Source organism: Salvia hispanica, chromosome 5, assembly GCF_023119035.1.
Source record: "Salvia hispanica cultivar TCC Black 2014 chromosome 5, UniMelb_Shisp_WGS_1.0, whole genome shotgun sequence".
Classification (NCBI taxonomy): domain Eukaryota; kingdom Viridiplantae; phylum Streptophyta; class Magnoliopsida; order Lamiales; family Lamiaceae; genus Salvia; species Salvia hispanica.
This window is the reverse complement of record NC_062969.1, coordinates 18,076,435-18,103,316: the sequence shown is the minus strand read 5'-3', so window position 1 is coordinate 18,103,316 and position 26,882 is coordinate 18,076,435. Positions and strand designations below refer to the sequence as shown.

General features: G+C 36.2%; 3 protein-coding genes across 3 annotated transcripts; 2 read left to right on the top strand and 1 right to left on the bottom strand.

Annotated features, from left to right (window-relative positions):
• Window positions 1-8,557: 8,557 nt before the first annotated feature.
• On the top strand, window positions 8,558-12,567 carry LOC125186962 (tudor domain-containing protein 3-like). The gene is made up of 6 exons (XM_048083453.1): window positions 8,558-8,881; window positions 10,145-10,315; window positions 10,668-10,920; window positions 11,422-11,601; window positions 11,810-12,078; window positions 12,278-12,567. The coding sequence occupies exons 1-6, from the start codon at window positions 8,645-8,647 to the stop codon at window positions 12,434-12,436; spliced, it is 1,269 nt and encodes a 422-aa protein (XP_047939410.1). The 5' UTR covers window positions 8,558-8,644; the 3' UTR covers window positions 12,437-12,567.
• Window positions 12,568-16,160: 3,593 nt separating this feature from the next.
• Window positions 16,161-22,092, top strand: LOC125186890. Its single transcript, XM_048083374.1, has 15 exons — window positions 16,161-16,348; window positions 16,436-16,513; window positions 16,966-17,015; window positions 17,130-17,183; window positions 17,363-17,415; window positions 17,591-17,663; window positions 18,182-18,243; window positions 18,426-18,494; window positions 19,060-19,165; window positions 19,942-20,018; window positions 20,445-20,545; window positions 20,956-21,051; window positions 21,137-21,204; window positions 21,628-21,670; window positions 21,753-22,092. Exons 1-15 carry the CDS (start codon window positions 16,286-16,288, stop codon window positions 21,831-21,833), a joined length of 1,074 nt encoding a protein of 357 aa, XP_047939331.1. The 5' UTR covers window positions 16,161-16,285; the 3' UTR covers window positions 21,834-22,092.
• Window positions 22,093-22,164: 72 nt separating this feature from the next.
• LOC125186889 (probable receptor-like protein kinase At5g20050) lies at window positions 22,165-23,861 on the bottom strand. The gene has a single exon (XM_048083373.1). It carries the CDS (start codon window positions 23,718-23,720, stop codon window positions 22,371-22,373), a length of 1,350 nt encoding a protein of 449 aa, XP_047939330.1. The 5' UTR covers window positions 23,721-23,861; the 3' UTR covers window positions 22,165-22,370.
• Between the last annotated feature and the right edge of the window lie 3,021 nt (window positions 23,862-26,882).

Sequence of the window (26,882 nt, the reverse complement as noted above, 5' to 3'; positions counted from 1 at the left end):
TAGGGGTGACAAATCGTGCGTGTCGGGTCGTTATCGTGTCGACACGATAACGACACGAACACGATAACAACAAACACGAACACGACCCGTTAAGAAAACCTCAAACACGAACACGAATACGACCCGCTACCCTCAGACACGAACACGACACGAACACGACACGAAGTCAATAACGACACGAACCGTTTCCGGTCAACACGACACGAACCCATTAATGACACGAAAATAAGTATTGAAAAATGAAAATAATAAGAATAATAATATTAAAATATTATGTGTTAATAAGAATAATAATATTAAAATATTATGTGTTAACGGATAACACGAACACGACACGAACACGCATTGTTAACGGATAACACGAACCCGACACGAACACGACACGAACATGATACGAAATTTTCGTGTCCTTAATGGGTCGACCCGATAAGGACACGAACACGATAAGCTCTGACCCAAACCCATTAATTTCGTGCCGGTTCGTGTCGTGTTATCGTGTCGTGTCAAAAATTGCCAGCCCTAGTGTAGATAGCCGGGATGAACTTAGATGTGACAAAACAAATATACTAGACAAAATTTGATGCTTGTTATATATAGAACAGGTGATACTCCTTATTTTTCTTTCTAATTTTATAATTGGCTAGTTTGAAAATATAATAAAATGGCATTAATTACTTGCCATCAAATAATTGAGTGTCCAACTGGACAGCAATTTATGGGCCATTTTTACTAGTAAGGTGAAGGTCCTCCAAATTTATGTCACTTTCAATTCTTTGGTCAAGTACTTTTTTTCATCAAGTTTTGCTTTTATATACTTCATTTTAATGTTCTTGACACATTGTGTAATATTTTCTCTTGTACTTGGCATATTAATTTTATGGCAGGTGTAGAAATAACATCATTATCTTTAACTAGTTGGCAACAGCTTATAACACACATTTTTTAATTGTTTCCATCATATAAAGTAATAGCTTCATGACGTTAGAATATTCCTTCGTTCTGATTGTGTTTGTTGAGCATTACTAATGCCTAAATTACTAGGAAAAAAGTATGTAAATATGTTTTTATACATATAAGATTATGATCCATCAAATTGCAAGAAATGTGTCCAAACACATTGCATAATATGAATGTGGTAAATATCGAGTGACCGATCATACGCGATCGATTGTCTAGTAAACCTATATATTATTATAACCAGTGTTATCACCCGTGCTATGCACGGGACATAAAATTTTTAAAAAGATAAATTATAAAGTAAGTAGATTAAAAAAAAGATGATAAAGAAAATATAATGATATTTATAATTAAGAATATGGGTTAATTACAATAAGTATTCAAAACATTATAAATAATTAAAAATATTATAAAAAATAACAAAAAGAAAAATGTATATCTCTCAATCCTATAAATGAAACATTTCATATTCGGCAAATAATTTTGTACATTTTTAATTTTTGATGTGAGTGGAGTAAAATAAAATAAAGTAAATGATAAAGAGGAGATGTACTAAGAATCAAAGAGTATGAGTTAGTTAAAATAAAATATACAAACAAAGGAAAATGCACGACTAAGGATCAAATGGGAAAAAATCATACTATAACTTAAATAAATAAATAGTTGAAAGTTTTGATCAACAAAGCATAGAATATCTAGTTATTTAATTAAAAAACATTTCAGTTAATCCATATTTCTTTCTAATTTTTTTAATTGCCTCTTCTATCCCTCTTTTCAGTCATTGCGGCTGCCAGAGACGTCGCAGGCGACGCTGGCCGGCCGCACACGTCCCCACAATTCCGTGAATTAATTCGAGCTCACAAGAAATTCTTTACTTCATTTCCAGCTCAAAACATTTTTTATTTCTCCATTCTTTTATCCAAGCTGGCTCAAATACTAATTAAAAGAACTTGGCCCAAGACAAGTTAAAGAAAAAGAAAAAAAAAGGAAAAGAATAAAAGTAAAGGGCAAGGGGATTAAAATCTCATTTCCGTCATCTCGTCTGAAATAATTTAACACCACAATTTAAAAACAGAAAAGAAAAAAAAACTTCACCACAATTTCCAGTCCTAGCACCTCCGCCCACCTTCCTCCTTTGACTCCACCTCCCTCGCTGCTTGTGTTCCTGGTCGTCCATGGCGTCGCCAGCCGGCCGTTGCTCCACCATACTCTCTTGAATTTTACCAGCAATCTTTCTCTCTCTTTATATATTTTTCAGTTGAAGAACTCAATTTGAATTCCCTTAAAAATCATACGGCGATTTGGCGCCATCTCCGGCTAAATCCATCAGTATGTTCTTTGTTTATTTCTCGCTCGGCGTCACCTTGCAATACATCTCTCCCTCAATTAGCGGTACTCCCATACTTGTTTCCAAAAAAACACAATAATGCAAAAGACCTTCAGTATGACAAATAAAAGATTTATCCGATAATAATATGACAAAATAAAATTTTAAAAATAGTTGAGAAAGTACTAAATTAATTGTAAATTGAAGGTGACGATTGGAGAAGGATTAATGATGGGTGTTTGGGAAAGTGACCTTCTCCTTTAAAGCGTAATGATGGAGTTTTGGGAATTAGAAGACAAATTAATTGTAAGAAGCACCGCAATGATGAATAAAATTTCAATTTTGATCCAAAAAGAAGACAAATTACTCTTTAGCATAATTCCAATTTTGACTCCACTGAAAAGCAAAACAAAATTATATGAATATAGTTACATAAGTAAAGAGGAATTTAATTTAAAAGATATATATACAAAAGTCCAATAAATTAGTAGTCCAAAAAAACATAATGATAGCCTTACATCCAATTTACAACTCTATATTATAAACTTTTCTAAATTATAAAATCCAACAAAAATAAAGTCTAGTATAATATACATTTGCAATATTTTCTTAATATTCTCAATTCTTTTTTTTTTTGATAAATAATATTCTCAATTCTAACGTCTAGCGTTTAAAAGCAATTGATTTGAATATAATTCAATAATTTTCCCTTTCACAAAATAAATGTTACTAATAATCTCTAATTGTAAAAATTTATACAGAAAAGAATGAATTTTTTTTATTCAATGACATTTTACTATTCCAGCATATTTATGCAAATAAATTATATTTCATCTCCTTCCTTTAATTTTGGTTGTGCAAACGTACATTTTAATCTCTTCTTAAAAAGGACCTAAATGCAATGTCTCGGTTGTAACCCTAAGAGCATCCACTATAGGGGAGCCGTGGCCAGGCCACAGGAGAGCCGCGAGCCGCGGCTCCCTACAGTGACGGGGGTGGGCAGCCGCGGCGGGGGGGTGGACACAGGAGCGCCACGATCGTGGCCCGGCCGCGGCTCTTGGGCGGGAGCCGTGGCTCTCCTATTGCAGCGGCCACGGGCCGCGGCTCTCTCTATTTTCTGATTTTTTTTTATTTTTTTTATTTCTATAAGTATACACATTTTTTTACCTCATTCTTACACAAATTCTATAAATATACCCATTTTTAATTAAAATATACACAAAATGAAAAAAATAAATTATTTGGTGGTTTGGGCATGTCCACTATAGTGTAAAACATGGACATTGGTGGCCCGACCACGATTTTGTGGCCTGGCCACGTTTTGTGGCTTGACCCGGCCAACTATAGTGGACACTCTAAATGTCTCAATAATGTATAGTTTCAATGTCAGGGTAAAATGTGCGCTGCCTCCTCTCACCACTTCTCTCTCACGTGTCTCCCCTCCTCGCATTCGCATGACTCTCTCGTTTCACTGGTTCCAATCACTGGCAGCTCTCTATCATCGTCGTTGCGTACAACTTACCGCCCGAGCTGCCTCTCCCTCTTTCTCTCTCAATCGGCGCAATTGACCCGTGCATCGCTACCACACCGCCACGCCCACCGCCACGCCACCGCCCTTCCTCGCCGTCCTCCAACGACTTTCTGCGTCGGGTTTCCTTTCACCCTTCTTCATCACGCTAGCGCCCTTCCTGCCCGGGAGCACCACCTCGCCGCTGCCTCCACGAAAGAAGACTTGTATTTCTTCTTCCGCTTTGCCTTGCCCCGCCGGCCACCCCATCTGCCTCGCCGGAGCTCCCGTCCGTCCAGCTTGCCTCGCGGACGGTGGTTCCGCCTGCCTCGCCGTCCACCGCCATGTCTCGCCGGCTCTCCTTCGGGCTTGCTTCGCAGGAGTGTGTTGCTTCTTTGATTTTTTAGATTGGTTTGGTTTTAACTGTAGGTTGTATACTTGTATAGCAATACTGATTTAATAGAGCCTTTTCTCAGTAGCTTATTTGAGAATCTGTATGTCATTGAGCCATCAATTTAACCAATCATCAAGTCTTTTATCAAAATGACAAAAAAGCCAAAGTAATTAGCTTTAGTATTTTCCCATCAAAAAGAATAAAAATGTCTTTTTACCAAACTGTCACTTTAGATTAGGATAGATATTCTTTATGATGATTTAATTAGTTACACCACTCATGTATACTACAGCAAGGTATAAATATTTATAGGCAAATCTAGATAAAGATTTTGGGGACTAAGATTTTTAAGATGATGAATTGGATTTGGAAGAAAATAATCTGGGAAGCCAAATAAACATTAACTGAGTTGCAGTTGTCCAACTATATAAAGTATTTACAACGCTTCATTAAATTTCGATTAAGAAAGTACTCCCTTCGTCCTATTGAAAATGATCCACTTTCCTTTTTGGTTTGTTCCAACTAAGATAACCCATTACTTAAAATGGAAACACCTTTATCTCTACTTTATTCCCTCTCTCTTACTTTATTCTCTCCTCTTAACACACAAAATATAACTGCATAAAATCACGTGCCGCCCAAGAAATGGGTCATCTTTTTTGGGACGGAGGGAGTACTTAATAATTAGGCTTAGCGATTGATAATTATTTGATGATGATAAATTATTTTCGTTTTCCTACTCACTATTGACTCGATACATGAAGATAAGGATTTCAATCTTTTTTAGGGTAGGATAAAGGTTGACGTGACAAATACTAACCATCCACGTCAGTTTATGTGCTAAAGTTTCATGTATAATTAATTAATCCCGCTTGGTGATATTTATTGATCTTTTATAACGATTTTTTATTTGTGCTTAAGATGTTGAAGACGACAAATTACTTATCTATTAGTAGTAATAGCTAGGAAATGCCCTAAATTGCATGGTTATCTTGAAGCGATTGCATTAATCTATGGATATTGATTGAATAAACCAAGAATTTTTGGTAAAATCTGATATTTCTCCCAAATAATTCCTCCGTCCCTATCCTAAAAAGTATGAACTACTACCTCCGTCACTCATTAACTGTCGCATTTACTTTTCTGCACTCGTTTGGTTAAAAATGATACTCCCTTCGTCCCACAAGAATATGCACTATTTCATGTTTAGTTCGTCCCACAAAAGTATGTACTTCTAATTTTGGAAAGTCTTTTCTCTATGAGATGGACTCATTCTCCATTAATAATACTTTAATTACTTTTTCTCTCTACCTCTCTCTTACTTTAACAATTTTACATTCAAACCTGTGCCGAACCTAAAGTGCATATTCTTTTGGGACGGATGGAATAATAAATAGTTAAAGTGGATAAATAGTAAAGTAAGAGAGAAAATAATGTAAAGAAGACTATTCTCTACCTTATTCTCTCTCTTATTTTACTATTTCTCGACTTTAACTATTTATTATCATTTTTATAGATGGAGTGCAGAAAAGTAAATGTAACAGTTAATGCAAGACGGAGGTAGTATTTCTTTATTAGTCAATCCTTAAAAAGTAGTCCCCCTGTCCCATTAAATATGCAACATTTGGGAATCAACATGGATTTTTATGCAGTGATGTTTTATGAGTTGATGTAGAGAGAGTAAAGTAAGAGAGATTAGAAAAGAGATTTCCATTTTAGGAAACATTTCATTTTTAATGGAACAATCCAAAAAGGGAAATGTTTCATTTTTAATGGGACAGAGTGAGAGAAACACACATGCAAGCAAGAGGTTATCAATAAAACACATGCAACTAGTTCCCTAGATCCTTAAAAAAGACTACTTTATGTGCGAAGTATGGAAGACTTGGAGGCTCCGAGATGAATGAATTCAGGTAGGAAATAGGGTATCTATAGGCTTGAAAAATATTGAGATATAGTAGAAATTGAATCCTACTCCCCCTGTCTACGAAAAATAGTCTCGTCTTTTCATTTTATGGTGTGAACAAAAAATATTCACATCTAAAAATGAAAAGTTTCTCTCAAATTATTGATACTATTCTATCCATCTTTTCTCTTTCTCTCTCTCATAATTTATCCGCTTTTTCTTTTTCTTCTTCTTCTCTCTCATATTTTACCCACTTTTTTCTCAGTCTCTCATTTACTTTATTTAAAACCCGTGTCGTCCATTCATGAGATTATTTTTTGGTGGATGATGGGAGTACAAGGTATATCTTCAATAAAGAAAAGATTGGGTTTCAAAAAGGCAATAATCATCTAGAGATCACGAATCTCGTCTGTTCCCCACCCTGCGGCCTGCAGGGTTGTACTCGGTTGTGCAATCTTCGTAAATCGGCTATAACTTTCTCTACGGAACTCCAATTGAAGCGTGCGAGATATCAACGCGAAGCTCTTTCGAAGACAAAGATAGTATTCATTAGAAATTGATGAGAATTTATAAATTTCAGTTCATTTTCTTTTAAAACTCAGAAACACGTGAATAATGGATATAATTCACATAATATGCAATCAAAACTAGCCAAATTTTGATGTTAAAATATGCAAATTCCATGTGTATCAATTGTACTAACAATAATATTTTTTTTATATTGGTCGAAAATAATACTCCTGCATCCAAAAAAAGGACTTTAGGGACGATACGATTTTTAATATCAAATTGGTAATGTAAGATAGGGATATAGAGAAAAAGTGATTGGGGGAATTTTTGGTGGGGAATGGGGTCACCTCATAAGAGAAGATAAACTTACCAAAAATGGAAGATTTGTGGGACGCGCTAAAACGAAAAAAAGAAGACTATTTTATGGCAGATTGAGTATTCTGTTTGACTTAGAATTAAATTGAGGCTCGATTTTAATTGGTGAAAGTACATACATGTGTGGCCTAATTCAACCCCATGGATCCATGATCTGACCATAATACACTAATTATAATTAAAGAAATGAGACACTTATTAGAGAGAAATAAAGATGGGAATTTCGAAAATCCCATATGGGATTGTAGTAGGGTCAAGATGCCAAAATTTTTTGGTCCTGACTATATTGCTTTCAACGCTGGATGAAGAACTAACTTTGATCAAAGTAGCTTTCCTTGGACCAAATGAGTTGCATTTGGAGAAGCTGGTCAACGCAAAATTGATTATATTTTGCAAAATCACACTTTAGTGTTAGTTAATCTACCTGAAGGTTGCAAATTTTTAGGATGCAAATGGATTCTTAAGAAGAAACTTAAGGCATAGGGAACCTTTGACAAATACAAGGCATGATTGGCGGTCGAAGATTTCAAACAAAAGGAAGGGTTATTTTTTTGATGCCTTCTCGCCTGTAACAAGGATCCATTAGAGCGTGAAAAACTTGCCTAATGGTGAGGTTGAGTATGACAAGATACTCGCAAAGAATCACATATTTAAGTAGAAGTGGAGCTGCATCATTAAATACACTAATGAATTCGCGTCCAAGGCCAACAATGGAAACAAAATGTAAAAACGAATGAGATAGAAGTGTTTTAAGTGTTACAATCGTTGTCTCAGTGCACGCCGTTGAGGAATAGTTTAATCATTGTGTTGCTAATCCTCATATAGATCTGATGGTGTTGACTATGGTCGGTTTAAACTTCAAAGTCATGATACTTTTACACCTCCTAAGTAGTGAGCTTGTCATAATGCATATTGATTATTTCCACTCATGTGTGAGATTATTGGAATCTAAAGCCCAGTTTGACTGACTTGTACAAGTAATGAAAGATTTGATTTTATGAAATTGAATGATATAAAATTAATTTACACTCCAGTAGATGATCATGGTATATTTTATTTTCCTAAACCTATTTCATGTGAGCGTGAGATAAATATGAATTAAAGTTTATTACAATAATATGAAGTTATCATACTAACTAATGTATGTTAATTAATCTCACATTGAAAAAGAGTTTTCTTTAAACTTGTATTTTAGAGGCTAAATAATTACATGTAATAAATGAAGTGCACAATAAATGGACGGTAAAGCCAACACGCGCGTCATCGCCTCAACGAGGCCGCGTGCCGCATGCCGAGGTTGTAGGCCTTGGGCTTAGATCTTAGAAATTGGTATTTAGGTGGTTTTTCGTCTGTTACTTAGTCCTGAGTTTTATATGAGCCCAACTTAATATTTTTGGACCACTAAAATGAAGCAAATTAACATAGTCCAATTCTGCATAGGACATGTAGCCCAACACAATACGGACAGTACTCAAAAAATACTCTTATTTGTTTAATTTGGATCATCTACCGAAATTAATTTCATCAATTTTTCCACAAAAAATACCCTTATTAAACTCTGATAAGATGTGTAAATCATCTGATTCAATACAAGTTAATGCTTAACTTGGAGTAGCCAAATGTTTAGACGACGCCGTTGTAACTAACCATCTCCATCGTGCTTTGGTCATGGCGGCCGCCGCCGCTTCTTCTTCGCAGTCTCATCTTTCGGCAGCTCTCGCCGCCAGAGGCTGGTGTTTAAAAGACACTGACCGAATTCGAGAACTCATCACACCATCTGCCGCCCTCGATTCAGTTGAATCAGAGCTTCTCAATATGGACTTGCGATCGTTTGGCGGAAAATGCTTGCCGCAACCTTCTCTTCTCACCAAAACCTCTCATCTTCAAGGTCCAATTGTGCTTCAGGTACATAATATTTCCCCACTAGTGTAGCTTTCTTAATTGTGGAGTTATACAAATTTGAGTCGGATTTTTAATCTATTAATTAATTTATTTCTTTGTAGCAAATTACAATGCCTGACTGATAATGGGAATTGGAATGGGATTGATAGCTTGAGTAAGGAAATGATTCCACACTTTTGGAATAAACCAAAAAATGAGGCGAATGGGACATATCCCTCATTCTTACTATTCTCATCCCTTTCCACAAAGCACTGGACTGTGAATGTTGATATATCATTCGTGCCGTGAATTAATGTTAGATTGTATTTAAATCACCTCAAATTGATTGAAGAGATTCAAGTAGAAACTATTTATTGACTATTATAGTGCATGTAGTTTATTGAACTTCGAAGACTGGATAAGGAGTGTGAACATATGAATGAGAAATTTCCAACATTGAATGTACACAGAGATACAGAGAAGGTAGGAAATTCAATTTTCTCATGTATCCAGCTGAACCAAAATGATTTATAAAGCCTTCACAATAGGTAATCAAGAGTAGTTTGGTAAATTTGCAAACGGGAAGTGCGTGCTGTCATAATTTGTGGTTTACATTTTATACAAATCAATAAATAGCAGTGTCATGTTACTTTACTCTGCCCTCTGAATCTAGTTGGACTCTTACAACTGTAGGCAAAGTATTTGAAAACCAAAGGACAGGTAGGGTTAAAAATGACATGATTGAATGTTTCTGGACTTTGATATATACAAGCATGCCCATTCATAAGTTATCAGTGCCAATAAAGTTTTTTTAGTTGCAAATCAACATGTCTATATATTGCTTGACTGTCTTTGGTTTTAGCTGTACCAGCTTCTAGCATTTGTCCTGATAAGGAGAATACATGAATAGCTGTTTCTCATGTTTCACTCAGCATGCACTAATCTAGCAGGCTAGCAGCATAAGGGCACAAATACATATGGTCATTATTTTCTGTTATATGAGACTAGAACTGAATGTGAAATTTTCTGGTTGAAATGATAAAAAATGATTTTGGACTAAACTGATACATCTGGAATAATACAAGCCCCATTTTATTTTTAAAATATACTATGGATCCAATTTGTCTTCCCTTATATTCACTGAAGCACTTCTCTCAAGCAAACTTGTTCAGTTGTTCTTATGTTTTATGCTGCCTAAAGTCCTGTTTTGATCCTGTGACTTTGTATTTGTTATGTTATGTACTCATGGACTATCTCACCCTTTATAGAATTTTCTCTATGGAACAGGTGTGCTCAAGCAGAGATATATCTCGGAGTAGTCTGGCTGAGGCTGCTTCAGAAAATTCAAACAACAGACGGCTGTTACTATTGAAGCTCACAGATGGACACAATGAAATAACTGCTATAGAGTACTCACATGTGCCGTCATTTCCTGATGATATTAGCCCTGGGACAAAGGTCTTAGCTCTTAAAACTTTTCTTATGCCAGTAGTTAGTCTGAGTCATGTCATACCCAAGCTAACATGATTGAATTGCCATCAGATGAACTAATAAGATGACCTACCTAGCCTTTGGGACGGCTTGTATTTATTATGTCTTTCAGGACAGCAGTTATACCTTTTACACATACTTGCTTAGCCTTTAGATGGGAGCATATCTTTCGAAAATATGCACATTTACTAAGATTGCGTTACATGTTGTCCATGTTCAATATGTTAGTTGGCTTTTTGCTGGATAGCCTGGACTATAATTCACTGATGCACCTTTTTTCGTAATATATTTAGTACTAACGTTTTTGCTTGTGTTCCAGGTCAAGCTGCAGAATAAAGCTGATATGCGCAGTGGTATTTTGTGTTTGAACAAAAATGTAATTACTGTTTTAGGCGGCGTTGTTCAGTCTCTTTACGAAGAATGGCAGTTAAAGCGCAAGTACATGAATGTTTCTCGCTACAAGCTCAGGCCATCACAAGAAAATGCATCTAGCTATCCTCCATCATTCGAAAAGCTCCAAGTTCGAACCGGACGAGGCCCTTCGTCTACTTCATACACTCCGTCTTCTGAAGGTATGCATTTTCCAGTGCCACAGGTTCATGATCAAGTTGAACTTACTTTTCATGCAAAACACTATTTTACCCCATAAATTACATATGCCTTCAATGTAACAGTCAGAAAAAAATGTCTTATTGATAAGAAATGGAACAATTGATTTAATAATAAGTGAAAGTATCATCATGAGTACAAGTTAACAAGTGGAGTATTCGATTTAATAATAAAACTAAAGAACAAGCTCATCTTCAATATTGAAATGAGTCTGAACCAAACTATGTATCAAGCTGGAGGGTTTTGATTCTCTCCATATATCCGATTTTAACAGATTCAGAAATTCAACTCCCTGGATGGAACCAGTTAAATATTCCTTCACTGCGATTTTTCTTGTTGAAGAGGAGGCCATTCAACATGGCTTCCCATTGTTAAAAGCAAACTTATAAGAAGAGGAGGCCATTCAACATGGCTTCCCATTGTTAAAAGCAAACTTATAATATTTTGGGTCGGATGGATTTCAGCGGCATACTCAAATGATCATCGACAAAGTCTCGCTGCAAGAGGCGAGTGCTCCAATTTGCGCCAGAATGTCCAGCTCCAGAAAAATAATGAAACCAAAGATGGTTTAACTGATGGAGCAAAGCTGCTTCACTCAAATGAAGGAAATCCCGAGAAGGCAACTGCCTCAGAAAGACCAAAAGGTAAACTTATTGTAGCCTGTGGATCTTTGGTTGAACTTCTATAGTGGTGCATAATAAATTTCTGTTTTTGATTTCTCGGAGTATACTTATACGCACTCTAGTGTTATAGATCAACCCAACATTACTTTCCGTTAAAGTTTGAAATATGAATTTTCAGATAGTTAATTCTGGTACTTATACCACAGTAACTTGTTTGAATCTATTACAGTTGTGGCATCTGTACCTGTTCAAAATCAAGTAGCGGCTCAGAAACTTCTCCAGAAAACAAGTCAGCCTAGTTTTGGTGATCGCAATTCTAGATTTCAGAGGCGTAGGGGAAAGGATACAGAAGATGACTCATCTTTGCTCACCCTTGATGAGTGGGAAAGGAGGAAAACAGGAGGCAATCTTCAGACAACACATGAGCACCACCACTACACTGAAGATGAGGAGCTTGCAAGACAGCTGCAGGAGCAATTTGATTTGGAGGAAAACCATGTAACTATTTCTTACCCAACAATATTTCATATGGAGTACACCATTTCCAATTATCTCGATCGATGCATCAAACCTTATTTTTTATTTATGTTGTTTATAGTCACCCTCTGCCTAGCAGGAGTGTTCCATGATCCCTACAATATGGTTTTAGATTCTTCTGTTTTTGCATTTTAACTCATATTCTATGTTATACATTTAGGTACAAAATGATCCGCATATGATGGATGCTAAAAGTATAAAGATAAGCATGTTCAGTTTCGAAAGAGATGATGCTGGAGCTTCCAGTCGAACTGAATTCAGGGGAAGAGGGAGAGGAAGAGGTAGAGGACGAGGGAGAGGAAGGGGAAGGAGATACTGAAGCACTGGTAAAGTTCAATCTGAATTCGTTGTTCAATTTCTTTACCTTTCTAGTTAGTAGTTGTCCTTGACTGTGATTGGCAAATACTTTAGGAAAACATTTATTGGAATTATGCATTCCTGTTTGCTTTAGTGATTAGTTAACATTTCAAAGTTTTTTTTTTTTTTTTTGGTTTTTAAACTCATCAGCATACTTAATTTGCAAACCTGTTCAAACAATCTGTGGTTGCACAATTTACTTATAGACATATCTAAATCAAAGGGTCCACTTCAATTCAATTTTACGCTTTTCATGATGAACTCTTTAACCAAACATGCCCATGATGAACTCTTTAACCAAACATGCCCAAGGTTTTACAGTTACTTTTTATTTCTTTCTTTCTTTCTTTTTGACTCGTCTCAACAAATTCCTTAGCGAGTGAAGGACATCTTACCCAGATAGGAATGGAAAACAGCCAATCTATCGTCGCTCGTAAGAGTGTTACACGTGTTAGGGTATTGCTTAAATATAATCAAACACAACGCGATAAATAAAAAAAAAAGAATCGTTGAATATGTTGAAACTATGAACTCAAAGATGATAAAACGAAAGGAACTAAGATTTACGTGGTTCGATCTGAATATTTATGTCTACAAACTAAAAGAGATTTTGGCGTATGTACCGTGCGTGCATGAATTGTTGTGTTGTGTGTGTCTCGTGTGTGTGCTCGGTGTGGTAGAGTAGTATGCGTACAATTTGTGTTGTGGGTGTGTGCTGTGTGTGGTGGAGTATAAATACAATGCGTGTTAACATTTGTTAAAACATATTGTATAAATACAATGTGTGTTGCGTATGTGTGAAGCGTGTGCTACTCATTTTTTCTTAAATATTAGAATCACGATGAAATTTGGGAAGAATGTATCAAAATTTGGGCTCCACAATCACGAGCAATTGACCGCGACTCCAGCGACGAGCAATTGAGCGCAAGACCTAGTTCATATAGCAAAATTGCGCCAAGGCGCAGTGTGATTTGAGATAGAATTGATCAGGGAACATGATTTAGGAAAAATTCAAAAAAATTATTGGGGTAGGATGACGGAATTGAGAATCGCGATTGTTTTCATTGCAGATTAATACACTTTTCCCCCCCAATGTGCACATTCTTCGTGTCATGCAATTGAGATCAGTTTCCATGTAGTTCAGTTTGTGAATGATGGAACAGATGTGGAGAAATAAAAACAAAAGATATTTGTGTAAAAAAATAGATTAATATGAGAGTATTTGGGTAAAAATATAGATTTGTCAGGGTTCAAAATTGATGCAAATAAATAATCAGACTATGGAGATTAGAATACTTATCTATAATATGAGAGTTTATTATATCGGACCCGTTCTTAAACATAGGCTTTAAAGATAAATAAATTAAGCTACCAAATGATCAATAATGTAGGATAAAAAGTGTCAAACGGGTAGCGGGTAACGGGTAATTCACAACGGGTAGCCGCAACCCGCCAGGTATCGGGTACCCGCTACCGACAAAAACGGGAAACGGGGCGGGATTGGGTATTGTGTTTTAAATTTTTGCTGGTATAGGTATACCCGTTACCCGCGCGAGTGTACCCGATAATACCCGGTATTTTTAGGATTAGGGTTTTCAAATAATTTATTTTAGTTAATCAGTTTCAAATATTGAAAAATATATTGCCGGATCTTATTTCCAATTGTGTCTCCTCTGACCTCTCTGATGATTAAAGTTAATTGTTTTTGGTTTCGTATTAAACTTTTGAATGGTGATTTGATTTTCGACATGCTTGATCTATTTGTAGAGATCTAATAGCAAAGGTGTTGCACTAAATGCCATCGAGATTGCTGAGTTGTTGCTGCATAATTGTACTTGTATTTGTTTTACTAAAATTGCGGTGAGAAATTTTGTACGCAGATTAACTTCTCCTTCTTCGGCTTCGTAGCAGAAATTCATTATAGAGTACATACATGTACATGAAATCCCAAAATACATTCTGGAATGACAAATATGTGCATAAAATTATTGTATTAGATGACTAGCATTGATGATAGTTACTATCGAAAACCAAAGGCATAATACCATTGAATAATATAATACACAACTCAAATTATGCCAGCGGGTTTGGGTACCCGCAACTACGGGTTCGGTATACCCGATGCGGGTATTGAGTTTTTAGTATAACATACAAGTCGAGATTGGATAGTATAATATTGAACATTTTGGGTTCGGGTACCCGCAAAATAGGATTTGGGTACCTGCGGGTACCCGTTTCGACACCCCCTAGGTTAAATAAACTAATCTAGAATTATCATAGCTAGCAAATTATGCCTAAATTTCAACACAAATTTGTGTTGATATTTTAACGTGATCGTGTTGATATCTTTAATACACTGCGTTGATGAGCAGCAAGTTAGCAATTTAAGAAAAGTTACCATGATAACGCACTCCTAAACGAATATTATTAAAATCATAAAATTAGTAGTAATAAGCATGAATAATGAGATGTAGAGTGGAAACAGAAGAATTGCAAAAAAGATATACTATAGTTCACTATAGGAGATTTCCATTCTAACATTTGGAGGAATTAAATCTTCCAAGAATTGATCCACTTATATAATTTTTTCCCCATTGTTTAGTATCTTAGAATTGGCCCAAATATTACCCAAAATAAAGATTTTGACCTAATAGAATTATGGATTGACAAATTTATCCCTCCGAGTGGAAAATGTGGAAAGGTGAAAAAGTGGGGCAAATGTGTAGGTGGAAAGATGAAAAAGTGGGCAAATGTATAAAACCAAGTCCATTTTTGGTGAACTTTTCAATGCACTGACAAATCTTACTTATATGACAAAAATTAAATTCTTCCTCAATTGGTATGAACAGTGCGGGCCGACCCCCAATTGTAAGGCCCCCAACAATTAAATAGTGAAAGGTGAACAACCATAATTCCCTCAATTGGGCCTAGAATTGCCAAATTCTTACATAGTGAACACGCCCTTACTTTGTAATGCAATCATGAATAATGAGATGTAGAGTAAAACTTGTTGTAATCAAGCATTAAACTAAAAATGAATGCTTTAAAAATAAATTATCAATATTTTCGAAATAATATTACAAATACGTATTAATTTTGTTATTGTAATGCAATAATTTCAAAAATATCACAAAGATTTGAATAATTCACTTTTAGATAACACTACAAAGATTTAAATAATTTATTTTGAAATAATATACAAAGATTTAATAATACCATAAAAAATTTTAATCCTTAAAAAATCACAACAGACGTACAAAAATATTTAAAAATCACAATTTTGGTGGTCTAACACACTTATCAAATCAAGCTAAATGGTAAAATACATCCCTTAAGAGCTGAAGGATAAAATAGTAAAGATCGGAACTGAATTTGGAAATTACAAAACTTTATAGAAAATGTGATTTGATTTTATAAATGTTGAATACGCAAACCCATTTTGTGTACTAGTTTTATAGTTCACTATACCTACATAAAATGGTTGATCGATTTAAAAAGAGATAAAAAGAAAGATAAATCCAAATTTTGATAGTGGCGTATTAAAAAGGAGTACTAAATAAGAAAATGTATAAAAAAGCAACTCGTTAGTGAGACGTAACGGCGGAATGACGACGTCCAAATTTAAAAAAAGATTGGTCGAATTGCACACGGCGCCATAACAGCTCACACAACTAACATGACTTCTCTAAATCACTCCGCCTTTCTCCGCCACGGCTACGCTAACCCCGCCCCTCTGCCTCCGCCGCACACGGCTGTACTTGCGAAATTCTCATTTCGACCGCGGTGCTCCGCTATTCGATCAGCTGCTGAAATGTCCTGGCACACTCCTGCTCCTACTCTTTCAACACCTACTATTTCCTACCATCAATTGAAGGTAATCCCGATATCGATCACTTGTGCTTGAGATGGTAGCTATGCGGAGTGCATATTTTCTGATACATCGTCTTTGTTTTGACGATAGGATACAAGTGCGGATTTATCGGAGAAAATTGAGCTCGGATTTGGCCCCAACGGCCTCGGAATTCTCTCCATATCGAATGTATGGAGTGATTTTCTGTTTTATTATTTTAAATTACTGAATTTATGGAGTATCAGCTCTCTCTCCCTCTCGCGAGAGCTGACCACAACCTTTTCTTCTTCCACACAAAAAGGCCTCCCACATAAATGAAATCAACGTGTTTTATTTTGATTGTGGAACTGGAATCGAATAGTTGGATTTGTTGTTTATTTGTTTTGTTAGGATCTCTGACTGGGAAATATTTTGGTGTCAAATTATCTGGATATCAGTTATTAATATTTTGGAAAATTCATACAAAAGCATACACACACTGACTATACAGAAGGAAAACAAATTAAAATAACATAAAATCATACAATAGGCCTTCCAACTTTGTTCATGAAAAGTAAGATATACTCCTACTAGCTTAATACTTGCAACATGTAAACAAAATGCAATCAACTTTGTAACTGGATTTGGTTCCATTTGTATAGGTGCCTGGTTATCAATTACTGCGTCAAAATCTTCTATGCCTTGCACCTAGGTATGCATTCTACATGATTTCCGCCAATGTGATGGACCCTTGATTTTCATCACTCATCTGTATATTAGATTTTTCATGTTCTCTGCCTCTCACCTTGTCATAATTTTGAATCAGATTAGCTGGCCTCCCGGAAGATGTTAAGCTGCAACTTGAAGATCCTAACAGTAGGTATGTCAATCCTTCTTCTCATTATCCTTCTATCATTCTATGTCTTCAGCTACTCACCTTGGGATCGCACTCCTGCCTTTAGTTCAGTTTGCTTATGTTTTCCATGTTTGTTTGTGGGGTATAATGGTATTCAGCTTTTTAAAATGTTATTAACTTTGAATCTTGAGGAGTATATGTAGGTACAATTTTGGATGGAGTCATGGAAAAGAAAAACTTGAGTCCGGTAAACCAGGTAATTGGGTCCCTAAAATATAGATTAGTGGGGCATTAGCAGCTTTTTTTCCTTGTATACAACTTCGGTTCTCATTCCGATAGTCATATCATCCGTTTCACTTGCATTATCTAACTTTCTATGTTGCTATTTCGTAACACTTTTTGACTCGGGTGAGTTTGATTATATTTAACAGATACTATGAAAGGCTCCTTCTATGCCAATCCAATACTTGATGTCCCCACAAATGACCAATCACTTGTTAAAAGGTAGTAATAACTTCTGCTACAGTGCTACTACTTTTGTAAGCAGTAACAGAAATATGATATTATCATGAATATTGGATAATGTATAGCTTAATAGACTGTCATTAAATCTCATACGTTGTTCCTATTGTAAATTTTTCATCCCACAGAATATGCCTGCGGTTTTGGGCTGTCCTTGTTTTATTAGTACTAATAACAAATGAATGATTGATTAATTTAACTACCTAGTATTTACCTGTTTTAATATGAAGACTAAAGTATCTGTCACAGTTCATTTGGTTGGCTGGAACCTGTCAATTATGAGTAGTAAATTAAACTCGAAACTATACATGCTATATAAAATTGTGTGTCACCTATGTTAGCATTTGCGAAAAATGAAATTTCTGTACTTGGTTGAGAATTGAATCTGATCTATTTATCATAGAATATAAAGGCCATTTAAAAGGTCCACTTATTTTTTTAATATTGGAGAATACTATACTCTCTGAATTCTGATTGTTTTGATGATCTTTTCCTATTAGGTATCCTTCTTACTGTGGACCAAATATATGGCCTCGTGATGTATTGCCAGAACTTGAACTGGGTATGTGCTGGGATCTAGCTACTCTGGACCTGTCTAATAAATTGTTTTTATATTCTCTACCTTAATTGTCAGTGACATTTAAGGTGCTTCCGCCTATTGCTCCGTAACATTTTTCCTTAAATTTTCATTGGTCTGGATCTGGATACCTGACTTCTTTTCTTTTCTACCTCTACCACGTGTAGCCTTTAAAGCTCTTGGAAAGTTGATACTAGATGTTGGATTGTTGTTGGCACACCATTGCGATCAATATAGTAAGTTCTTCATCTTTTGATTTTGTTTACTTGCTATGTTTTTTCTCCAGTGTCAATTTCGTTCACTTTAGGATGTACTGTGTAATATTGAATGCATGATGTATCTAGTGTGCATTGTGCTGCATGATACATTTAATAAATGCAAACTTTGTCCCATTCCATCTATTGCCTGCTTATAATATAGGGTTAGAAACAAAAATCTGGCTATTGTTTGGCTAAATATTTTCCAAAGCCCCTAGTCTAACTAATATAAAAAGGAGAAAACTGTTGTGTATCCCTAGTTATGGAATGAAGATACAACTGATCATTGACGTATGCCTATAATTTAAAATGGCTTTGAAATTTGATGCAGTTCATTTTTTAGTACTAGCTTTTATAACAAGCCAAACATAATTTGAATGCAGTAAACTGTTAAGCTAACACATTACTACTATAAGAGCCTTTTGTGTCCTTATTTTTCCCAGTAGCGGATCCCTATGCTGCTGAAGGCTGGGATTTTTTGCATTTGCTGTGATACATTAGCTTTCGTATCTAATCTGTTGCTGCTTGATCTGTACTTCTCCAGAGTCAAATAAGTTGAAAATGCATGAAAATGGAAGTCTGCAGCAAATACTTCTTCGGTCTCAGTGCCACAAAGGCCGTCTCCTATATTATTTTCCATCCCATCAGTGGTACATTTCTTTCCTTGCAAAGCTAGCATTCCCAGGATCATTGCATTTTAAAAGAAATGATTATACTGTGCCTCCAAATATATGAATTCCCACTACTGTGACAAAACCTCTCACCTCACTGCAAATATTGGGATTTGGGACATTAGATTTTTTAGTATCTTGTTATATTGTGAAGTAATACTAGTTACAATATAAAAAGAACTAACAAACTGATTCAATAATAACCCTTTTTTATGGTTGAACATTTTCATAATAATTTTTACAGCCACAGTAAAAAAGTTGAATTCTTTTTAATTTGACTACTATTGAACTCCCATTTGCAAGAATCACTGTGATATGCATTGTGCAGGGAGACATTAGTGCAACAATTACTTATAATTATATTGTTATAATGATAAGAGTAATGGAGAGTTATTACAAGGAGAGGTTACAAGATGGTGGAGGTAGTTTGGTGGAGTTACTAATAATTGTATTATGATCATATTCATTTCCCTAGTCTTTTTATTAGTCTTTTATATAGGTCATTTGAGCTTTGAGAGGAATGTTTAGTCATTTGTTTGGTTTAAGGATAGTAATTTATCGTATAACCTCGTTAAAGAATTGGCCTCATGAAAGGATTGTTTGTCAAATTCTGTTTCAGTTCACTGTGCTCCATTCTTAATCTATTTACATACCAGTCTTTCTCACCACTTTATTCTAACACAGTCATTTTTAAAAATAGATATCAAAGACGGTTTTTCTCTTATATTGGTCATTCATGAATGGGTTTATGGCAGCACTTCTGTTGTAGATGATGGTGGTGAATCTATGTCATCATGGTGTGGATGGCATACAGATCATGGTTCCCTTACAGGTATCTAAATTATAGATCTTGTATTACCATCACCGTATAGAAGAGGCTATTACGATAATGATTGTTAATGTATAAAAAGCAGAATTTTATTCTTTGTTTTTGCATCGTTGATTGTACTCTTCTACATGTATGATGCTGATATCCGAATCAGATGTCCGTAAAAGCATATTCGAACTTTATTTCCATGGTTTCTTCAGCTACACTAAATTCAGATGTAATCTTGGTATAGGAACTTGCATCTCTCTCTAGTTTGTCACACATATTATTTCTCTCCTTTAATTTTTTTCCTTCCCTTTGTTTTGTACCCTAATAAGTAATAAGAGTGTATAAAGTCTGATTAGTAGAAAACACATGTTCCCTTGAGAAATTTCTACTAGTTTTGTCTTACTTTATTGTGACTAATGGATGCTGGAATCCCTTATACAGGCCTTACTAGTGCAATTTTCACGAGAGATTCTGTGGAAATATCTTGTCCTGACAGCACTGCTGGCCTCTATGTAAAAACACGTTCAGGTCAAATAGTCAAAGTATATTTCTTTCTGCTCATTGTAACAGTAGTATAAAGGCTTGATTGTGTTTATGTGCTCAAATATTACATTTATTGTATGCTACTTTAAAGATCACAAGATCCATCCATATAGTCTAGGGCCGCTAGACAAGTAGTTAGAAATAAAGATGAAAGACTTGTAAAAGAGTACCATAAGCTCGAATCGAATAAGCTATAGTTGAAGGAGACTTGTTGCACCCCAGTCTTGTTCACGTATATACAACTTACAAGTACGGTAGACAGGAACCGTGCTGTTTATTTAAATATCTATAAATATCCAATAAACTTTATAAATGTTATGCCCCAATTCTTGACCCATATCCCTTCGTACGGTGTTTGTGTTAAGACATGCTTTCGATTTTGTCATCATCTGTGCTTTTACTGATATAGGTGGTGTATGGGGAAGATGAAATTGCCTACCAAATAGGTGAAACGACTGAGATACTGTCGGGAGCTCGACTTTGTGCAACACCACACTGTGTTCGGGTAGTCTTGCCTTTAACCATGTTTTAGTTCGTTGGTTATTATTATTATTATTATTATTATCTTTTAACCATGTTTTGATATATAGGCACCAAAAGGTGAGGTGGCATCTGGTGTTGAACGTTCTACATTTGCATTATTTATGCAGCCTAACTGGTACTTATTTCTTATTCACAAATCTCTCCATCTCTATGTTTTTGGTTCTAAATCAACCATAACAGAATCTGTTTATCAAGCCATTAAACAGTGAATCAGTATGCTGCAAACTTTCTTCGTTATAGAGGGGCTAAGATTTATGAAGCTGGGCATTTTATAGTTTGCTGATAAAATGATGTGAGCAACATAAGCTAGCTTCAAAAACCTGTATCTTTTGGAAGCAGTTGGCGAGTTATAACTGCGCAAAACGAATATTTGCATGTAGGATTCCATCTGTTATAACATAAGTTGAACAGAATTGGATCATTTGTCATCTTACATTGGTAATGTATGGATGAAATGTAGTATTGCGTGCAGAAACATGGCATTAGAACCTTATCAAAGTGTCTAATGCAATTCTTATCCGTGATTTTTTATGTACAGGGATGAAAAGCTTCTTTTTCCGGAGCTGGCGAATACACATGAGGTGAGCCAGTTAGATTTGTATCAGCATGATGAATCTATATATTTTCAAATATTTATGGTGTGGTGTTGGTAATTTGTTACAGTTTATCATGCCAAATGGATCTATTTCTTTTGGAGATTACACTGAAAAAGTGCTGGACAAGTATTACGACCTCAATACATAAAACTGAATGTTCCATTCGATATTGTGAAATAAAAAAGTCACAAGTTTTAATTTATCTTGCATAATTTCAAACTGTTGACGGTCCATTTCTTTTAAATCGATAGTTGAACATTTCCTATAAATACTGATCTTAAATAATTGCTGTGCGGATTGTTAGAATTTAGTTTCCGATTTCCTTTAGGATTTTAAAGTTGGAAAACGAGTATTTGTAAATTTGTATATTTAATTTGGCAAATGTACATTCTAACCATTTCCATCAAGTCCAAATACAGAATGTGTGCAGCTACAAATTTTGTAAATCCGTCATCATTTCTGTATAGTACACATTGAAATTATCACTTGTGTATTTCACATTTGATTAAAGAGTTGGTGTGGAAGTTACAAAAGTGTAATAGAGTTCTTTTATTGTCACAAGGCCTAACCTAATCTAATCTTGAGACACTGCCAAAAAAATTGAATAAATCGACCTCAAATGTATAATTCTAGTTGCAGTCTTGTTGCAACAAAAAATTGTCTACCTCTACAAACAGTTTCCGGCTCAACGTCCCGACAGCGTGGAGAAGGCCATCGAGGGAGCTACGGACAAGGGACTATCGCGCACCACCACAGCTCTTGGCAGCCTACGCTTGTCCTTTCTCGCATTTCCATCATCGTCGTCGTCTTCATCAATCGACAAGAGATCCACGACAAGCATCTGCGTGTCGGGCGCATCCTCCACCGGCATCCGTCCTTCCAGCATCTCAACCACCTCCGCCATGGTCGGCCTCATCCTCGGCTTCTCCTGTATGCACCACAGCGCCACCCCAACCATCCGTCTCAACTCGGCCTCATCAACATCGGCCTTGTCCAACCTATCATCCACAACCTCAATCAACTTACCCTCTTTCAACTTTTCAACCACAATCCTCGGAAAGAACTGAAACTTCTTATTGGAGTGATGCCCCTTGTCAAGCTCAGTGATGCACCTCCTTCCCCCAGTCATCTCCAACACCACCATTCCGTAGCTGTAAACATCGCATTTCTCCGAAACACCGTTTTCCAGCAGCCATTCCGGCGCCATGTAGCCTCTCGTGCCGCGGATCGTCGTCACAACACGGCTCTCATCCCTCCCCTTGAGCTTCGACAGTCCGAAATCGGAAACTAGGGCGCGGAAATCGCCGTCGAGCAATATGTTCTCCGGCTTCACATCCAAATGCAGGACGCATGATCGGCAATCGCGGTGGAGATAATTTAGGGCTTTTGCTACATCTAACGCGATTCTGCATCTCAGATCCCAGGGCAAGCAGCCGCTTCTCTGATTAGGTTTAATTTTGGGGAAAATCCAATTGTCTAGGGATCCGTTGAAGACGAATTCGTAGACGAGGAAGCGAGGGCTGCCGCCGGCGGCAATGCAATAGCCGAGGAGGCGAGCTAGGTTCAGGTGCTGGACGCTGGCGATGGCGGCGACCTCGGCTTTGAACTCCTTCTCTCCGCGCTCCTCGCCGTCGATCCGCTTGACGGCGACGGCGGTGCCATCGGAGAGGATGCCTTTGAAGACGGCGCCGGATCCGCCGCGGCCGAGGAGGGAGCGGAAGCCGTCGGTGGCCTCCTCGAGCTCGCGGTGGCGGAACTTGGTGGGGACGCCGGCGACTTTGCGGAGGAAGCTGTACTCGATCCGCAGCTCGCGGCCTTGGAAGCTGAGCTGGTGCTCGAGCTGCTTGCGGCGGGTGCTGTAGCGGATGCGGAGGACGACGATGGCGGCGACGGCGAGGATGGCGGCGAGGGCGGCGCCGCAGATGAGGTAGAAGGATTCGGAGAGTTTGAGAGAGAGGCGGGCGATGATGATGGAGGTTATGAGGAGTAAAATTATGGCGATGGAGATTAAGATTGATCTTGTGTCCTCCTCCATTTGCGTGTTGGATGGATCAAAATCACAAAAATCAAAATCAAAATCAAAATCAGTTGGAAGAAGAAGTAGCTGTTGCTTTGATGATCATCATCGCGGCTTTGACTGCCATTTATTTCTTCTTTTTAAAGTTATGCCAAGACTTATTCTCATTTACCCAATACTAACTCAGTCATTTTCATGTTGCTAACTACCCAGTCTTTTTAGATAAATAACGAGTGAATTACTCCACAAAAATAGTCCTTAGATTTTCTGAGGTTTGATCTTTTGTGATCTTTCAACTGCCAAAATATTATAGATAATTATTGCATTATGATGTTTACTCATTTTTTTTACTTTGCTTTTTTTGTGTGTATTTTTTGGATTGAAATGCCTGAATTCACATTTTTTACTTTTTTTTCATCCACTCGACTACACAGTATTCTGCCTATTCTGACACAACTTAATTTACATTTACCTTCTCTCATTATTTAACACTGAAAGAGATATGGAAGAAACAACTTGCAGAGTAATCAAAAATGTTTTGTGGAATACAGTTTTGAATGATCTGAAGAATGTGGACTATCGGAGTGTTTGTAACGCAATTGTTTTTACTGTAGAAGGAAATCATTAGACGTTTAGTGGAGATTGGTGCGCGGATTTCTGCTTCGGTATAATATACTCCTTCCGTCCGCGAATAGGTAGGAGTCTCATTCCTATCTGACAAGGGTTTCAAAAAATGAGAAAAATGTTAAGAAAACTAGGTGGAAGAAAGTTAATGGAATATGGGCTCCACATATAGTACTCCCTCCGCCCCATAAGAATATGCACTTTCTAATTTTGAAGTCTTTTCTCTCTAATGAGGTGGAACTCATTCTCCGCTAACAATACTTTACTTACTTTTTCTCTTACATCTCTCTTACTTTATTAATTTTATATTAAAACCCATGTCGTCCCAAAGTGCATATTCTTTGGGGATGATATGTGACTGAAGTAAGTTAGTGGAATGTGTGGCTTCTTTACCATTTATAGTAATTATGAATCGGAATTCCTATTCACGGACGGACCAAAATGGAAAAATGGTACTCCTATTTGTGACAGCGACAGAGGGACTACTATTGAGCTTTTCGATCTGGAAGCTCTTTTGTTTAACAGCTAAATTTGTGAGAGACGCATAGGTGCGTCTCCAACCTAAATGTGTAGCGCATTCCCCACGCGAAAAACACTTCTTTATATTCAAAAAGCAGCGAGTGACTTCTTTCATGATTTTGAAAATTTTGGAGTTGATTTAGTAGCAGAAATTAGACGTACCCACGGTTCATGAACCGTCGGTTTCGGTTCGGAACCGCCGGTTCCGGTTTTAGAAAATATGGAACCGGAACCGGAACCGAACCGTGGGGCTGTTTCACGGTTTCGGTTTCGGTTCGAAAACAGGCGGTTTCGGTTTCGGTTTCGGTTCCGAACCGCCGATTTTGAACGGTTCATAGCGGTTTAGGTTCGGTTTCGCGGTTTCACAGTTTTTTTGCTTAATTTTTTTTTGCCATATAATTTGAAATTATAAAATAAATTGGAACAAGGAAATGGATAGTTTAAATTGAAGAGAGAAATTCTTGTTAACACGAAAATGAGGTGAGTGTAAGTGAGGATAGAGAGGAGTATTTATAGATAAAAATAGAGAGAAATGAGATCCAATTTGAATTTAAAATCAACATTTAAGAACAAAATAAATAAATAAATAAAAATAAAAGAAATGGTGTTTTGTGCAATCAATTTTGAATAGTGCAGCCATCGCCCACCGCCAACCAATCAATTTTGAAGACTCAACTAATCAATTTTGAAGACTACAAATTCATTAACCAATGTTAATTTGAGTATTATGCTTTATTTAAAGTAATCAATTTTTCTAAGTTTTATTTAAAAATGTTCGATAGATATTTATTAATAATGATCCATACTCCATACGTAAAAAACTATGTTAATTAATAAAATCAGAAATAGTATTATAAAGTTATTACCATAACCATACTCCATAGACTCCATCTTGTAATTTAGTTATTTTTATTTTATTATCTTTTCTCTTATGTTTTCCAAATTACCATCCAATATTAACAAATAGTATTATAAAGTTATTTTTGCTACAAAATTTTGTCCAACATTATTGTTTCTACGGATATTACCAAATCTAAAAATGAAAGTTACTTATGTAAGTATAAAACTCATAAACCGGATCATTCAACAATGTTTTATTCAATGGAGTATAGTTTTAATATAAGGATTAACTATGTTTAAATTTATCATTGCATTGGCGGTTCGGAACCGTGAAACCGCCGGTTTGGAACAGTCCAGAACCGGCGGTTCGGTCGCGGTTTCGGTTCGAAAAATTTGGAACCTGAACCGAACCAAGGTTCTAAAATTCACAGTTTCGGTTTGGGATATTTTTTGCGGTTTCGGTTCAGAACCATAACCGCCGGTTCGGTAAACCTTGGGCAGCTCTAGCAGAAATTAGATTCATGTCGGATGAGTAGAATTTAGGGTTCATGTTGAATTAACAGAATTAAGTAGATTAGGATTTATGAATTTGTGTAATATATTGGGTAGTTAGTAATTGCTTTTTATAAAGAATAATTAATCGACCAAGGGATTTATGAATTTGTGTAATATATTGGGTAGTTAGTAATTGCTTTTAATAAAGTTCGATTTTGGAGTATGTTTACATGGTTTCATTAAAACTGCTCGTGATTCCAACCTGTTACTTCTATTCTTTTGTGTTGAAACTCTCGTTTATAACTGAATGAAGTTTGTATTGGAGATGACTAATTAAGGTTGCTTCACATTATTCAGTAGTATCATTTCTTGGTTAAGGTTAGGGATAATATTGTAATGTTGCAGCATGTAGATTTCATTATTTGCCAAAATACTCATGTAGATTGTGCATTTTCCCGTTGTGAAATATTTTTGTCTGTTCTAAACTTTTAATTAGTTCGAGTTTTTGTCATAAAAGATTTCTTTTTTGTGGTGATTATTGAAATCCCACATCCCTTGGTCGTGGATGCTATACTATTGTACATTTGTACTCTTTAAAATGTGAATAATGGGAAGGCAGAAGAGATGCATCGAGCAAGAGCTTCTCTATTTTACATTTAAAAAGGGATGGAAAAGTGTGAGACGTATTTTACAATGCAAAAG

Excerpts from the sequence above, each read along its gene's own strand:
- LOC125186962 (XM_048083453.1), top strand. The coding sequence starts at position 8,645 with ATGGCGGCCGCCGCCGCTTCTTCTTCGCAGTCTCATCTTTCGGCAGCT. Across the intron at positions 10,316-10,667 it reads ATATTAGCCCTGGGACAAAG|GTCAAGCTGCAGAATAAAGC; the intron begins GTCTTAGCTCTT and ends CTTGTGTTCCAG. Across the intron at positions 12,079-12,277 it reads TTGATTTGGAGGAAAACCAT|GTACAAAATGATCCGCATAT; the intron begins GTAACTATTTCT and ends TTATACATTTAG.
- LOC125186890 (XM_048083374.1), top strand. The coding sequence starts at position 16,286 with ATGTCCTGGCACACTCCTGCTCCTACTCTTTCAACACCTACTATTTCC. Across the intron at positions 18,495-19,059 it reads ACACCATTGCGATCAATATA|AGTCAAATAAGTTGAAAATG; the intron begins GTAAGTTCTTCA and ends GTACTTCTCCAG. Across the intron at positions 20,546-20,955 it reads GTTCAGGTCAAATAGTCAAA|GTGGTGTATGGGGAAGATGA; the intron begins GTATATTTCTTT and ends TTACTGATATAG.
- LOC125186889 (XM_048083373.1), bottom strand. The coding sequence starts at position 23,720 with ATGGAGGAGGACACAAGATCAATCTTAATCTCCATCGCCATAATTTTA.